Genomic DNA, 16,483 nt, shown 5'->3' on the forward strand with positions numbered 1-16,483 from the left:
CCTAATTTAGGTCAGGTGATCAGCGAAGACTCCTTTAAGAAGTAACATTTAGGCCTAGCCTTGACTGGTGAGAAACTGCCAGAGGAGCAACAAACCGTGAAGGACCATCCCGGGCAGAGGGGATGTGGGAACAAATAACAACGGAAAACCCATTACATTTGTGCATAATATACAAATGCCTAAATGAAGAATGGAAGGGGGCAGTTACCAGGTCGGCCATGTCTCACTTAGTATATTCTTTCTTGCTTCAATTTTTGAGAAATTTTTTTGTAGTTAAAAAATGAGAAGAAAAGCAAAAAAAAAAAAAAAAAAACGCAGACAGATTGGAAGAGAGCTTCTTGTAAAACTGGATTTCAGAGGAACACCCCCCCCCGCCCCCCGCCAGTGTTCAGGAGGCCCTGGCGTCCCTGGCATAATCTGAGGTCAGTTTCTGCCCTCCACATCCATCTGACCTTCTGAAATGACAAGATTTCCCAGAGACCACTTGATTTATAATCAGATAATTTATGTTCGGTACCCAGTTTTATGCCTTTTAACTTTATTATATTTGGATGTGTTAAGTGATCTTGACTTTTTAAAAAAATAACTAACATCACTACTTTGGGCATTAAGTGAGATTAAATAAGTGTTTCATAAACTGTAAAGAATAATATAGACACAGATGTTGAGAATAAGGAGAGTGAAGCCTGTGCTCAAGGAATTATCTTTCCGTTTTTTTGTTTTTGTTTTTGAGACAGAGTCTTGCTCTGTCACCCAGGCTGGAGTGCAATGGCGCGATCTCAGCTTACTGCAACCTGTGTCTCCCAGGCTCAAGCAACCCTCCTGTCTCAGCCTCCCAAGTAGCTGGGACTACGGTCGCACGCCACCACGCCCAGCTAATTTTTGTATTTTTAGTAGAGATGGGGTTTCACCATAATGGTCAGGCTGGTCTCAAACTCCTGACCTCAGGTGATCCACCCACCTCGGCCTCCCAAAGTGCTAGGATTACAGGCGTGAGCCACAGCACCCAGCCTATCTTTCCGTTTTATCCCCTGGATTCCAAAACTCATTTGGGTAAAGAGAAGTGATGACTTGGCTACAGAGGAGAAACGAGTGCTGGGAAGGGAAGTGCAGGCTAGGAAAACTGACTAAAAACAAAAGTAGTAGCACCAGTTACATTATTCATGCAAGGAAGATGAGGAGAATTATCCTGATGGGGCTGATAAAATCACCTCAAGATGGCTCTAGGCCAGCCCCAGGCTCTTAAGACAATGGTCAGCTCTTTCTTAAGCAGTCCAAGACCCTCTGACCTGAGATGTGACTGGATGATTACAGACCTCTTGTCCAGTGTTTAGAACCTAGCTGTCTGCATATTTTATAAAGATACCTGCCTTCCAGAGACTGGAAGTAAAAGAGATCCAATGACTGGGTGAGTCATCCTTTCTCCACCTAGAACGCAGTCCTTGATGGAAATCATGCTTCATCAATTGTTGTTGAGTAGAAGAAACAAATACATCCTCCAATCTTCACTTGGTGGACCTGGCATCAAAAAATAATCATATTAAGTGCACTTATTAGTACACTTTTCTGGCTTATCTGCCTTTCCAAGTTTCTATTTGAGTTCTTGCCTTTGAAGGGTTTGCAGGCTGTGAAAAGTAACTTAACTTTTTAACAACTTTCTTTGCTTGGCCTTGAGGCAGCTTCAGAAGATAAGACACCAAAAGGAACTATGTGTGCCTGGAGAGAAAAAAAATAATGGTGAAAAATGTTTGTCAGCAGCCTCCGCCAGCACCAAGCAACGCCTCAATTTTACTCAAGCAATTTCCCAACTCAATTAACATTCATATGAATCAGCAAATAATATGTAGCAAATTTGAATCTGTATACTTTTTTTTTTTAAAGGCACTGGAAAGCATCTTAAAAGTCATTGAATCCGTTTTATAGCAAGGCCCTGAGACTGGAAGGGACTGACAGAGCTAGAACTGAAACTTGTTTTTCCACCTCGAGAAAAACGAATCAACAAAAAATACCCCTAAGCAATTGCTGGTATCTAAAGCCCACTTTTTTGAGGCTGTTCCCTTTGTTACGTTGCGCTGACCCTAGGCACTTTCTTCCCAGAATGCACCAAGAATCCAAAACTCCAAGTTTGGGATCAGCGTTGGTGGGGGGGGAGGCAGTGGGGGTGCATCTACGGGGGCGGTTGAGCTGTAATAAGCTTTCGCTGCATTACAGAATTGTGCCAGTGTTTCTCTTTGGAGTGCCTCGCCAGCTTTAATAACTGTTTGGATATGACTTGCTCGGGCAAAAGGTGTGCATTGGCCCGATCAAGCCTGACTTCTAGCCAAGGTGAGTTCACACCTCCATTAAAAGAGGCTTTTAATTGTCTCCGCCGCTCCCCCCTTCCCCTGGAAAGTTTGTTTTCAAGCTATGAACCCTTTCCAATTCTCAGTTTCCATCTTGGTTGCCTGAGAATCGCAGTCATTAGCCAAGTCCGCTTGGACGAAAGCAAAGCTACCTTTGTGTACATAATGAGAGCCACCGCGTGGCCAAGGAGAACCACGGGGAAGAGGGAAACATTTTTGTCTCGAGCTGGCTAAAGCGGGCGGGGAGTGGCAGGGTTCAACCGACCGAAGGCGTGTTTTGTGGAGTGGCCTCGAAAGCGGCCGAGGCAGCCGAAGCCGCTTTCGAAGTTAGCAAACAAAGCGTCTCCCCAGTAACCGCCCGGTTCCAGACGAGGCTCCTGCCACTCAGGCCGCGGAGTCGCAGCGTCGCCCAGCCCCCGGCTCCTCCTCCCGGCGTCTCTCCTCCCTCCGCTCCCGGCTCCCCAGCGGATATGAGCCACCAATCCCAGCCACAAACAACCCTTCAAATGAAATAGCGAGGCGGCCCTCTAACGGGCGGCGGGGGCGCTGGCCCCCTCCCTGCGCCACATCTGCCCCGCACCGGGCGCAGCAGCTGATTCATCTGCAGCCAGGTCCGGGAAGGAACTGTGCTCCCGGCAGTTGCAGGGCAGCGTCGGGGCCGGTGGCTTCTCCCCAGGACCACGTTCCCCGCGAGCCGTTTTAGATGTGTGTTCTCTTCTGTGCCCAGCAGTCAGCAAACCACAGAAAAAAAAAATCATAAGGTTGCTGCCTTCTTAGAGAGACGCTTTTTTTCCCTGTTGATTCATTTTAGTCCTGTAATTGGAAAAACCAGCCAGGCTTTTTAAACTCTGGCCTCCACGCATTCTAGGGGCGGGGGTGTCTTTTTTTTTTTTTTTTTTTTTTTGAGGGAGGGTGGCAGGCTAGCTCTAATTTTCGGCGTAATCCTGAAACAGACGCTCCAAAGTCGAGTTAGTTATCCCTTGGCCGTCTTAGTACTCCTCGGGTTTAATCTTATTTCCACAGAGTTTCTTCTGCCGGGATCTCCACCGAGGTTACCGAACAAAAACAGCACAGAGCCCAGACTGGAGGCAGACCCGGGCGCTGTCTCTGCTAGGCTTATTTACGTTTGGGGCTTTTTTTTCCTTTTTTTAAAGTGATGGGGGAAGTCTCATTGTGTGGCATGTGACAGTTGGTTTGCTTCAAAACAACAGGACGTAACCACGCGAAACCTAGAACCAGAGGAGGGGGCATGCGTTTCTTTAAGTCAGTCAAACAGCATCTGGTCTTTGAAAGCGCAATTTCGTCAAGAAACTCCTGTTGGATCCCTCCTAACTGTGGACCAAAATAAGTCAGCAGGAACGGGTGTTTACTTAATGGCTAGTTTCTGTTTGAAATACCGCAGGGGAGGAGGGATCCCCTAGCAGGGTTCCAGTCCTAAAAGTAGACACTGTTGACCGAAACAGATAAGCAGCCACGGCGTGGTCACCCCTTAGCTATAAAAGTGGCCGCTGCCGGGGTCCGGCGACTCGGGGTGTCAGGCGGAGTCTTGGCGAGGCGGGCGCGCGCCCGGCCGTCCCCAGGCAGAGACGTTTAAAGAGCATGTGAGCATGACAAGTGTCTGTCCGCAACGTGTCAGATTTCGAAACTGCCTTGCAATCCAGTCCGGAACTCGCAGCTTTAGCCCGGGGGAGCAGACGTTCGCTTAGGCTGTGTCTCATCATCCCCCCCCACCACCCCCGCCGACCTCCCACTGTTGCTGCTGGAGGAAGAGCCCCGGGAGGAGAAGGGTGCGCCGCGCCGCGCCCGCGTGTCAATGGCAGCCGCGCATTCTGGAAGAAGTTGGTTCTTGTCTCGAATACTTTTCCTCCCGTGCCCCGCCCCTTGAATCAGAGGCGGCTGTCTTGTGCGGCTAGAGCAGGGACAGGAGAGTTCGGGGCAGCTGTCAAAAACGAGACGGGGAAACTTTTCTTTCCTGGGGTGGAGGAGGGAAGGAGGGAGGTGTCCCTTTTTCCATCTGTTGCAGTTTCCGAACCAAATGCACCCTCGCCAGCCCCGGGAAGAAAGGCCCAAGGGAGAAACCTGGGGCGCTCGGCTGTGCCCCCACCGCCGGGCGAGGGATGCGGGCGGTCAGTGCGCGGCAGGCGGAAAGGATCGTGTTTCTGGACCCAGCCACCCCCCGCGTCCGCGCCGCTGCCCCCGAGGGACGAGTGACAGCGGCCGCCGCGCTCGGTCCAGTCTTCCCGGCTGGAAGGTGCGGGGGAGGGGCGGAGGAGCGGCGGGAGGGGGACGGGGCGGGCGGCTGGGGGCGGAGGCAGGACCTCCTGTACCTTCCCTCCTCGCCTCTCTCACTCTGACAGCGCCGAGGTGCGCCGAGCAGGAGCAGGGAACAAAGGAGCGGAGAGGGGAGGGGAGAGAGTTGGGCGAGGGAGAGCCCCCGGCCGGCTGCCAGAAGATCCCGGCGGGAGGAAGCCCAAGTGTCACTTGAATTCCACCCAAGGAGCGGGCGCCTGGGATCAGAGCGCCCTGTTTAGCAATAACGGCTGGAGCACGTCCTACAAGTTACGGGAGAGTCGGCTGTGAAGGAGACGTTCGCTTGTCCCCTGTGTCCCCGCTCCTGGCCCCTCCAGACCACAGCCTTGCCTCGCGCTGGGAGGGGAGATCCAGAATGAAAGGCAAGAAAGGTAAGGCGGCCGCGGGCTGCGCGCACCAGGAGACGCGAGTCCGGGGAAACGTGCTGGCCGGGCCGTGCCGCGCGGAGTCACTTGGACTTTTCCGCCTAGGGGCTCTCATTCTGGAGTGGCGGCCGTGCTCTTTGTTGAGGCTGCGTCTGAAACGGCAGCGGTTGTTTTCCTGCTAGACACAACACGAGGGGCTGTTGTGGGGCGAGCCGCTCCACGCTGCTGGCACGTTGTCAAGAAACACGCTCAGCGCCTTGTTTGTGCGCCTGCAAGTTTCATTGTCTCCGCCGACACCCCACGCTCGGCCCAGCCGCCGCGTGGCTTCTCGCTCTTTCTCGCGTGCTAGGGATATGGGGTCCGAGTAGGGAGGGACCCAGCACCTCGTTTTTCCCGATCCGGATCCGAGGCGGCCGGGGCCGCGGGACCGCGGCGCCTTTGTCTGAAAGTTTCACTCCTAGGCTCCCCCCGCCCCCGCCGCCCCCCTACTCCCAGCCGGGCCTTAGCACTGTTCTTTAGGGATGTGGTGTTTTTACGATCGAAGGAATGCGATTCTGGACCCCCTCATCGCCCTCGGGTGTAAACAGCTTTGGAAAGCCAGACTTTTACAAATTCCCAGTCTCTAAAAGTTTTCCCACGATGAATTTTGGGGCAGGAGGAAGAGTTAGGACCCAGGGCCAGCAACTTCAAGCGACATGCAGTCAAAATGCGTCCAAATATGACAAGCAGGCTTGGTTGTAAGTGCAAAGAGCAAGGCTGTCATTGTTTCCACGAAGCGTTCTGGAAGCTTTACAACTAAAACTTGCCGTCAGTTTGGTTTAAAAACAAAATACACCGGAGGGGGACGGGCGGTGGAGAAACCACACACAACACCCCGAAAGGTCAAAGAATGTGAAGTCCCTTTTGAAGTTAACTTTTGAGTCCCTGGCTGGGAGGTCCCCCGAGTGTTCCACCGTGGGCTGGAGATGGCGTTTCTGTTGTGATTTATGTGGAGTGGTTCAAAACAGAAGTTAATCACTCGGGAAGCGGACGGGGCGGCGCTACTGCGCATGCCCGGGAGCCGCCTGGAGTTTGGAACGCCACATTCTTTCAGACCCGGCCCGCTGGGGGGCGTTCCTAGGGGGTAGCCTCAAGGCCAGCGGCGTTCCTTCGGCTGCGTTTCTGTGGAAGGCCCTGAAACGCGCGGAGCTTCCCTCTGCCGCCAGGCTTTCCCAGCGAGAGTGAAATTAAACGTGAAAATCGGATCAACTGGTAGTCGTTGTTGGTAGAACGCCCTAAGGACCTCTCCCCGCGGGACGGAGGGAGGACTCGGGACAGGGAATTGGCTCTGGGAGAAAACGCGCGGGGAGCGTCCGAGACGCCCCGTGAAAGCCGTGCCGACCCTTGGGAGGGCTGACAGGTCTAGAGAGACTCGCTGTCTGTTGTGGTGGGCCTCCCCGGAATAAGTGAGGGGCTCTGTGTTTCGAGGCTGGTTCTAGCGCAGAGCCGGGCGTCCGCCGGGGTGGGCTTCCCGCATTGTTCGGGCTCTGGCGGGGGCGGCTCTGATTACTTTCCATGACCCGCCCCCCAACCCGGGAATCCCCAGTGCTCCTTTTCCACGGTTTTTCTGGCGTCCCCCCGACTCTCCTGCGGCACTTTGGCCTACCTTCCCCCAGCGCCTTGGTCCTCCCTGGCGACCCCCTCTGCACTCCCGGGGTCCTCCTGCCTCCCCCCCCCGCCACCACCGGCGCGCCGCCCACAGCCGCGTGCCCTCTCCCCGGAGCTGGGGACCAAGGCTGGGCCCCGCCGGCTGCATCGGTGGGAACTTCCGCGGTCCCCATCCCAGGGCGCACAGGGTCTAGCTCCTCGGCGCCGACTCATGGAACCAATGAGAGGTGACGGGCTGAAGGGGAAACTTTGCCACTGGTTCAGGGCTTGTCAGGGGAGCCGAGGCTGCCGAGGTTACCCGGGTTTCTTTTCCCTTTTAGGTTTCCCTGGCGAGTCGTCTGGGGTGGGCAGGCCCCTGAGAAACTGGGATTCACAGCCTCATTTCTAGTTTCTTGGGTCCTGGAGTTTCTTTGCTTGTGCTAACTCGTGCAGTGTGCGGGCTGGCCTATTTCACTTGAGGCCGAGGAACTCTCAAGAACAAAAGCTACTTGCTTTTCCTCCTTGGGCCGCTCCCTCTCGTGCTCCTCCGCGGTCCTCCTCTAAAACTACCTTGGACGGGGGAGCCTTCCCCGTCGGCTCTGGAAAGACTCCTGAGGAAATCGGGCCCTCCTTACTGTCTTGTCTTATAAAAGTCTGCAAATCTATTCAAATTTTCTTAAAACAAGTGCACTTTAAGCTCCATTACTGAGCCCGGGGTTTGGTAAGACTGGTTTGTGATAACAGTGTGTCCTCCCAGAAAGCTGAGAGTGACGCCAAAAGATCGCCTAAAATGACTTAAAAATAATCTGAAAGATTGATAAGGAAAACCCACTAAGTCTTTTTGCTCCCAGTTTTTAACTGTTGAATTCCTTCTTTGGGATTGCCCTTTGGCTGGGGTAGCCAACCACACCTTGGATTTGGTGGTTTGAGTGTTCGATTCCTGTTGCTTCTCCCAAGGAGATACTGATTTTTTCTGATTTTTTTCCTGGAGACCGGGTCCGGCTATGTTGCCCAGACTGGTCTCGAACTCCTGGGCTCAAGAAATCCTCTCGCCTTGGCCTCCTGAAGTTCTGGGATTACAGGCAAGAGACATTGCTCTCAGCTCAAAGGAGAACTTCTGGTCAGGAAATTTGTTGGGTTAATTTGCTTTTTCCTAATTGTGCATTTCGACTTTTCCCAGCAATCTTTTTTCTAGAGTCACTTCACAATCAGTGTCTCCCTGCCTCCCTGTCTCATGATGTTACCGAGCTATTCAGAAAAGAAAGTGCAGGGCTGGGCGCGGTAGTTCACGCCTGTAATCCCAGCACTTTGGGAGGCCTAGGCGAGCAGATCATCTGAGGTCGGGAGTTCGAGACCAGCCTGACCAACATGGAGAAACCCCGTCTCTACTAAAAACACAAAATTAGCCGGGCGTGGTGGCTCTTGCCTGTAATCCCAGCTATTCGGGAGGCTGAGGCAAGAGAATCGCTTGAACCCGGGAGGCGGAGGTTGCAGTGAGCCGAGGTTGCGGCATTGCACTCCAGCCTGGGTGACGAGGGAAACTCCGTCTCAAAAAAAAAAAAAAAAAAAAAAAGAGTACAGAACAAAGTCGCTGCTTAGAGCGGCGGGATCCTCAGGCCATGTTGTGGCTTTCTACACAACATTTCCTTGTATGCGGATAGCGTGAAAGAAGCTTGTGATTCTGCCCCCACCCTCCCCACCGCCACATTTTTAAAAGTGTAAGCAAAGCAAGACGTTTGGAAACAAGTCTTAACCGGGAAACTTTTCAAAAGCGCTGTTACAATAGGAAATGAGTAAGAAGGAAAAAAGTCTTTGTTTTTCCAAGCTGAGCCACAACCAGGAGGGAGAGTTTTAATGAAAACAGTCCTGACAGCAGCAAACGTGGTTTTACTGCAGTGAAATATCAGCTGGCGTAGCCAAGGCACTGAAGTCTTAACTTCCTGTTACTTCAGCTTTTGTGCACATATTGGAAATATTTGTTAAGAGTTCCAGAGGCCTGGCATTCATTTATTTAAATGAACTGAGAACAGAGTAAAGTCGCGCTGTAGTTTGGTGTTGCTTAACTGAAACCTGCTTTTGTGTGTCACTAACCTATTCTGAAAGATCAGGCTTCTTGTCAAACTAGGCAAGCAGATCAAAGGGCAGCCTTCAGGGGCTTTTTTTGTTTCAGACTCTTTGTGATTACCAATTTACAGTTGGGAATTCACTGTTCAATGAGCAAATTTTCACACTTTTTCTAGATTAAAAAAAGGAAGGAGATAATAGCCTTGAGAGGAATGTCTGGCTTTTCAGACGTTGGAGAGTTTAAACAAATTGCTTTATTCAAATTTGCTTTAGTTATTTAATTAACTTGACACCTTTTTTAAAAGTTCGATTTCTTTAATTATTAAAGCCAATGTGAGACAGGAACTCAGCTATAATTTCTTTAAGCTATTTTATTAATAGTTCTTCACCCAAATTTCAATGTGGGTTTTGAAAGTCTCATGTTGTCAATAGTGAAAGTAGTTTCAGTTTTAAATGGGCACTTTTGAAAAACTTTTATCATCAGGGGAGGGGAATTTCAAATACATGGCAGTTAAAACTTAGGATTCTTGTGCGGTTTATTCGTAGCTGTTTATTAAGCTGTGAGCTAAAGTGAATTTGCAAGTTCATCCACCTCTTTGTTAGAACTTGCTTTACTTTCGTCTTTGGAGAGTTCTGCCTTTTGTAGGAATACCCTGCAGCACCTTCTGCCCCCTGCAGTCCAAAACTAAAAATGTGTCACCAAGTCAGAGTCAATTAAAAGGGTGGGAAAAATTCCTTTAAAAAACATGATCTTTAGCTTAAGAGGAATATTCCGTTTTTATTTCCTGTCAAGGGGAACTGGCTCAATTAAGGTCAAGTCATATTTTCAACCAAAATTACGTACTACAGAGGAAAGAAAGTATAAAAGCTAAAAATGCTTACCTTTACAGTTTTGTTATTTTAATTACTTCCCCTAATATAGAGTACTGATTTTTTTCAAGCATGCCATTGTTTGTAATTCATTTCTGTTTTTAAGATTCTAGGTTGTCTACAACAAGCAAAAGAATGTATTTCTTTAGTCATTCGGAGTAGGCTGCTGTAGTTTTTGAAAGGTGGAATTAATAGCGTTTGTTATTTAATTTTTTTAAAGTTCAGAATGCTGTTTAAATATCTGTAAAGGCCAGTTCTGAAGCTTTATTGAACCGAGTCCATCTGTGATTTAAATATTCTCTATGGCTTGTGAATTCTTAAAATTTCTGACAGGATTAAAGTACTTACAGCCAAAAGAGCTTCCTCTGGGGCTTGCATATTCAGTTTCCTTTGTCATGTAATCATTTAAGACTAAATTCTGCTTATTGATATGTAGTATTCTATTCCAGGTTGAGATCATACTGGTAGCTGAAATTTAGGAGACTTTTTTTTTTTTTTTTTTTTTTGAGATGGAGTCTCGCTCTGTCACCCAGGCTGGAGTGCAGTGGCGCGATCTCGGCTCACTGCAAGCTCCGCCTCCCGGGTTCACGCCATTCTCCTGCCTCAGCCTCTCCGAGTAGCTGGGACTACAGGCGCCCGCCACCACGCCCGGCTAATTTTTTGTATTTTTAGTAGAGACGGGGTTTCACCATGGTCTCGATCTCCTAACCTCGTGATCCGCCCGTCTCGGCCTCCCAAAGTGCCGGGATTACAAGCGTGAGCCACCGCGCCCAGCCTAGGAGACATTTTTAATTCATTTAGTATTAGGCATCTTTTGACCTTACTAAAGTACCAGTAGTAGAAAAATGTTTTTGTGTGATGAAACTGAAAACACCAGTGGTCGTATTTAATAAAAGGTGACTAGTACTGCCCATTTAAAGTAGATGTCTAACTTTGAATAAATGTACGTAGCAATGAATAAGAAATGACCATGCATGGTGTTAGCAGAAAATTTTAACATGTGTTTTACCTTTAGAATACTAACTGGGTTCAGTGTAGTATGTAATTTTCCTTCCTTATATCCGTGAAAAAAGTAGGAGTGCTCCCGTTTTCAAACCTTCAGTAGAGGAAGGAGGAAGAGTAACATTTAAAATGTACATTAGGATACTGGTTAGGTTGCTTTTCCTAGTTAGCACTGATCTTAGAAAGAAGGTTGGTAGGCACATTCCAACTGCCACAGCACCCTTCCTGTTTCAAATGTGGCAGGTTATTCATTTTGGGTGCAGTTTGTCTCCTCCAATGATTAGACAAAAGAGATTTCTGAGCATCATTCAAAAGGAATGTGAGAAGTTAATGAATCCTAGAGGAAAGCGGCTGAGAAAAGGCATCTGGTGTTTGGTTGAGAACCTCCCATGTGGTGCTAGTCAAATTACTTTTACTTGTACCCTGAATTCAGGACAGAAGACACTGCTCCTTCTCCTCGCTCTCAGTTGTTGGGAAAACATGGTTACATTGAATGGTCAGCGTAAGTGAGCTTTGCAATAGTTGCTGTGCTTATAAAACAATTGACAACTGGCCCTTGTCCTTTCCTAGGTATTGTTGCAGCATCTGGCAGTGAGACTGAGGATGAGGACAGCATGGACATTCCCTTGGACCTTTCTTCATCCGCTGGCTCAGGCAAGAGAAGGAGAAGGGGCAACCTACCCAAGGAGTCTGTGCAGATTCTTCGGGATTGGCTGTATGAGCACCGTTACAATGCCTATCCTTCGGAGCAAGAAAAAGCATTGCTGTCCCAGCAAACACACCTGTCTACACTACAGGTAAAGAAAGAGAGCATGAGGTTTACGGATGCATTTTTATTTTCAAAGTCATTTTATGGCATTCCTGTGTGTGTCAAGTCATTAAGCTCCTCGCCACTCAAAGACAGAAGGAATATCTTTTTATTGTAAACGTGATAGTGTTAAAAGCTAATAACTAGCTGTTTAGAGAACACAGAAACACTTGACAGTCACCTATCAGATAGCAGTTCCTTTAATGCCCAAAAGAACCTTCCTTTATGCAACAGACATTAAAAGGAGGTTAAACCTTACTCTATTGTCCAGGAAACTGGTTTGATATTTAAACAAGGAGGACTTCAGTGAGGTAATTCATGTTATGTCTGTTGACATAGTCATTTGAACTGGGAAAAATCAGTTACTGGGAGGAGTGGCCCTTTTCATAAGGAGAGGTTTTCCTGTAGTTGATTAACTTAAATGTTGGGGCAGTAGGTGATAGGTTAAAATGGGGAGAGTTAAAAGGTAAACCTCTCTCTCAAATCATTTTTAAGCATTTGAGATTTTATATCTTTTTCTTCGTCCTGAAAAGGTTTAAGCATGAAGAGACAAAAAAGGAAATTTGTATTAGAAACTAGAAGAAGGTTTATGACAGGTGGTAGCTTGCTTTCTTTTATTTATTTATTTTTTATTTTTTGGTAGCTTGCTTTCTTGGCAGAGCTCAAATACCTTGAAATAACATTGTAAGTTCAGATAAGCCTTTTCATGCTTTCTTTAATACAGAGAGCAAGATCAATTAGGTACCCCATAGAACATTCTCAGAGCCCATTGGCTGAGTGAATGAGGAAAGTGTTAAAGCGTACCGATATGATTTCAGGTCTGTAACTGGTTCATCAACGCCCGCCGCAGGCTCCTCCCTGACATGCTGAGAAAGGATGGCAAAGATCCAAATCAGTTCACAATTTCCCGCCGTGGGGCCAAGATTTCTGAAACGAGCTCTGTGGAGTCCGTGATGGGCATCAAAAACTTCATGCCAGCTCTAGAGGAGACCCCGTTTCATTCCTGTACAGCTGGGCCAAACCCAACCCTAGGGAGGCCACTGTCTCCTAAGCCGTCATCCCCGGGATCAGTTTTGGCTCGTCCATCAGTGATCTGCCATACCACTGTGACTGCATTAAAAGATGTCCCTTTCTCTCTTTGTCAGTCGGTTGGTGTGGGACAAAACACAGATATACAGCAGATAGCGGCCAACAACTTTACAGACACCTCTCTCATCTACCCAGAGGACACGTGTAAATCTGGACCAAGTACAAACACACAGAGTGGTCTTTTCAATACTCCTCCCCCTACTCCACCGGACCTCAACCAGGACTTTAGTGGATTTCAGCTTCTAGTGGATGTTGCACTCAAACGGGCTGCAGAGATGGAGCTTCAGGCAAAACTTACAGCTTAACCCATTTTCAAGCAAAACAGTTCTCAGAAATGTCATGATTGCCGGGGTGAAGGCAAGAGATGAATTGCATTATTTTATATATTTTTTATTAATATTTGCACATGGGATTGCTAAAACAGCTTCCTGTTACTGAGATGTCTTCAATGGAATACAGTCATTCCAAGAACTATAAACTCAAAGCTACTGTAGAAACAAAGGGTTTTCTTTTTTAAATGTTTCTTGGTAGATTATTCATAATGTGAGATGGTTCCCAATATCATGTGATTTTTTTTCCTCCCCTTCCCCTTTTTTGTTACTTTTTCAGACTGTGCAATACTTAGAGAACCTATAGCATCTTCTCATTCCCATGTGGAACAGGATGCCCACATACTGTCTAATTAATAAATTTTCAATTTTTTTCAAACAAGTATGAATCTAGTTGATTGATGCCTTTTTTTTCATGACATAATAAAGTATTTTCTTTAAAAATTGTTGTAATTCAGAGTATTTCTGTTGAGGGAGGCGGTTCTTAAAAATGAGTAGGAATATAGCACCCCAGTGAGCAGGAAGCTGGGGGGGTAGGGTGCAGTGTTAGGGGGTGTCACCAGCTCTTTGAAAACCTGTGGACAACAAACCAGTTTGCATAAACAGGATGTGTGATATTTACTCTTGATAGGAGGCATAGCAGGCCCTTAGAGCTTTACTTAAACTGCATGGCAAATTGAAATGAATCATTTCAGTGTTTAGCTAGCCACTAAATCCCTTACTGATCTGTCCTGCATAGTTTAAAACATGGCTGTGTTGTAAAGAAAAGTCTTGAAGCATCCGGTTATTGCTAAGTTTTCAGAAGAAAAACAACGCAAGCAATCTCTTGCCCTTTTTCCACGTTACCCTTTAACCTTTGTTCAGTGGTACATTTAGTTAAGGCATTTGTGTTCAAATGTAGCATAGTATTTGCAGAGAAATTACCTTTTAAAACATCTCAAAATGTTTTCTAAAATGATGAAATGAACAGTGGGGTTCTGTCTATGGTGGGATTGTTAGTTTATTAGGTGAGTATTTTTCCAAGGTCACGGTTTGTGAAAAAATGGTGCTATGTACAAGTGGAGTTTGTTGGGATAGACAATCACTTAACAAAGCCCAGATGGCCAGAAGGGAATTGGTGTTGCTCCTTTCACTTGTATGGTTGAGTAGATTTGTCACATGCCACAAAACCATTCTTTGTAGTCATGCTTAGTACGAGCTTTCTTTGTTGTTACAGTCATGTTCTTTCTAGCCCCGCCGCAGCTATGAATTGTCTAAGTGTGAGGGAGCATCAGAGCTTCAGTATTGTTTCAAGAATGTAGAAAAATACTCATAAATTTGTCTAATTTTGAAACTATTTTAGAAAGTCCCTACTATAGAAAGAGCTGAAGTCAGACTTCTCTTGTAAGTGAAAGAAGAAAACTGCTGGATGACTACCAAGAGGTGTAAGAAAATTAGGTGAGGGAATGTTGTGCTCTAGCCTGTGGGGTGCAGCTTTGTAGGGCACATCAGCTTCGAATGGTCTGGCCCCACCTCAGAGAGTCACAGAAATAGATAAAAACCCAAAAAGTACTAGTAAAGTAAATACAAGGAACAAAATAAACATTAATAAAAATGAATGACGCAAAGGTGATCAAGAATCATTACTTGCTCCAACAGCTAGATCAAAGGCTGAACATTTTGCTTTAGTATAGATGAGGGAAATGAGCAAGTCCTAAAGGGCTTGCCCTGTTACGGTGTTTCATCACTCATACTGGAAGGGGAAGAAAAGGAGCCATATGACTCATTTAAAAGAAAAACTGTAAGTCACCTTAAATTCCCTATGTTTTGCTTCATTTTTTCCCTATTGAGGTTGTTACAGGTTGTGGTTGATAATAGCTGATGTTGAATGAATGTAATCCATTATTTAAAAACAGGTACATTTAATTGAAAAGATAAATGTAAAAAGCTGTTCATATCAAAGCCAAATAGAAATGATTTTTATGTTTATACTTTACATGGTGCAATATATCTTTTTAATTTGTTTACTTTTCACCTGTTTGTGTTTTTGAAGTTCATCCCATAGCATATAGTTTGGGTCTTGCTTTTTTATTTAGTCTAATGATCTCTGCCTTTTACTTAGCATTTGTCAATTTACATTTACTGTAATTATTGATATGCTTAGATTGAGTTTACCATTTGGCTTTTTTCTTTGCTCCTCTTTTCCTGCCTTCTTTCAGGTTGAATATTTTTATTCTCATATATCATTATATCATTATTATTACATATATCATATATTAAGATATATAATGAATATCACCATTCTCATATATAAAATGTCTTTTTCTCTGATTATGTTTTAATTTTTCTTTTTAAAAAAGTATTCTTTTTTTTTTTTTTTTTTTTTTTTGAGACAGGATCTTGCTCTATTGCCCAGGCTGGAGTGTAGTGGCATCATCTTGGCTCACTGCAACCTCCACCTCCTGGGTTCAAGGGATTCTTGTGACTCAGCCTCCCAAGTAGCTGAGATTACAGGCATGCACCACCATGCCGGGCTAATCTTTTTGTATTTTTAGTAGAGATGGGATTTCACCATGTTGCCCAGTTTGGTCTTGAACTCCTGGCCTCAAGTGAATTGCCTTCCTCAGACTCCCAAAATGCTGGGATTACAGATGTGAGTCACCAAGCCCAGCCTATTTTTATAGATTTAGAGGGTACGAGTACAGTTTTGTGTTTTAATTTTTCTTTTGGTTTATAAGCTCTACACCATATTTTTTAAATGGTTCTTCTAGGTATTACAACATACATCTTTAACCTACTACAGTCCACTTAGGGTTAATATGATACAGCTTCATAAAATACAGAACCTTGCAACAGTATAGTTCCATTCACCCTCCCTCTCCTCTCTTCCTTGGTTTTTCACATATATTACAGCTACATACATAATAAACGCAACAGTATGATGCTATCATTTTCACTTAAAACAAGCGTCATTTAAATGATTAAGAGAAAAAAGAATGTATGTATCTTTTATATTTGCCAAACATTGACCATTTCTGATGTTCTTCATTGTCTCCTATAGATTTGAGTGACATCTGAGGTCTTTCCTTTTCAGCTTGAATGATTTCTTTGAGAATTGTAGTCCAGTGACAAGTTTAGGCTCATTGAAACGCTTTGAAAATGAGCTCATGGAAAATGACTTTATTTCACTTTAATCTTTGAAGGATCATTTCACTGATGGGGAATTCTGGGTTGATAGCTTTTTTTCTTACAGCACTTGGCAGGCATTTATTGTCTTTTGGCCTCCATTGTTTCTGATGAGACATCAGCTGTCATTTGTATTATTATTCTCATAAATACTATGTCTTTTTCTCTGGCTGTCTTATTTTTGAATTTCAGCAGTGTCACTAAAATGTGCCTAGGTATGGTTTGTTTGTACTTATTTAGCTGGGGGTTCATTGAGCTTTTGGATCTGTAAATCTTAAGTTTTTATTTTTATTTATTTTAAAATCAAACTTGGGGACATTTTGGCCATTTTTTCAATTTATTTCTTGGTTTCCTGTCTCCTAGAACTCCAGCAAATTTACATTAGATCACTTGAGGTTGTCCTGTATGTCTCTGAAGCTCTTTTTTCTTCAGTCTTGTTTCTGTTTTAGATTGAATAATTTGTGTAATTTATTTGCAATTCACTAACTCTTCTACTGTCTTCAGTCTGCTCAT

The 16,483-nt window shown here is 45.8% G+C and overlaps 1 protein-coding gene across 8 annotated transcripts; it reads left to right on the plus strand.

Moving 5' to 3' along the window:
- The first annotated feature begins 2,069 nt into the window (after nt 1–2,069).
- TGIF1 (TGFB induced factor homeobox 1) lies at nt 2,070–13,190 on the plus strand. 8 transcript variants are annotated; one of them, XM_032152713.2, is made up of 3 exons: nt 2,070–2,325; nt 11,150–11,376; nt 12,206–13,190. In XM_032152713.2, exons 1-3 carry the CDS (start codon nt 2,268–2,270, stop codon nt 12,779–12,781), a joined length of 861 nt encoding a protein of 286 aa, XP_032008604.1. In that variant the 5' UTR covers nt 2,070–2,267; the 3' UTR covers nt 12,782–13,190. The 8 variants fall into 8 exon arrangements, with proteins under 8 accessions (XP_032008604.1, XP_032008605.1, XP_032008607.1 ...); XM_032152714.2 differs by lacking the exon at nt 2,070–2,325 and adding an exon at nt 4,092–4,180; XM_032152716.2 differs by lacking the exon at nt 2,070–2,325 and adding an exon at nt 4,410–4,593.
- The last annotated feature ends 3,293 nt before the right edge of the window (nt 13,191–16,483 follow it).

This window comes from Hylobates moloch, unplaced genomic scaffold (genome assembly GCF_009828535.3).
Source record: "Hylobates moloch isolate HMO894 unplaced genomic scaffold, HMol_V3 SCAFFOLD_5, whole genome shotgun sequence".
NCBI lineage: Eukaryota > Metazoa > Chordata > Mammalia > Primates > Hylobatidae > Hylobates > Hylobates moloch.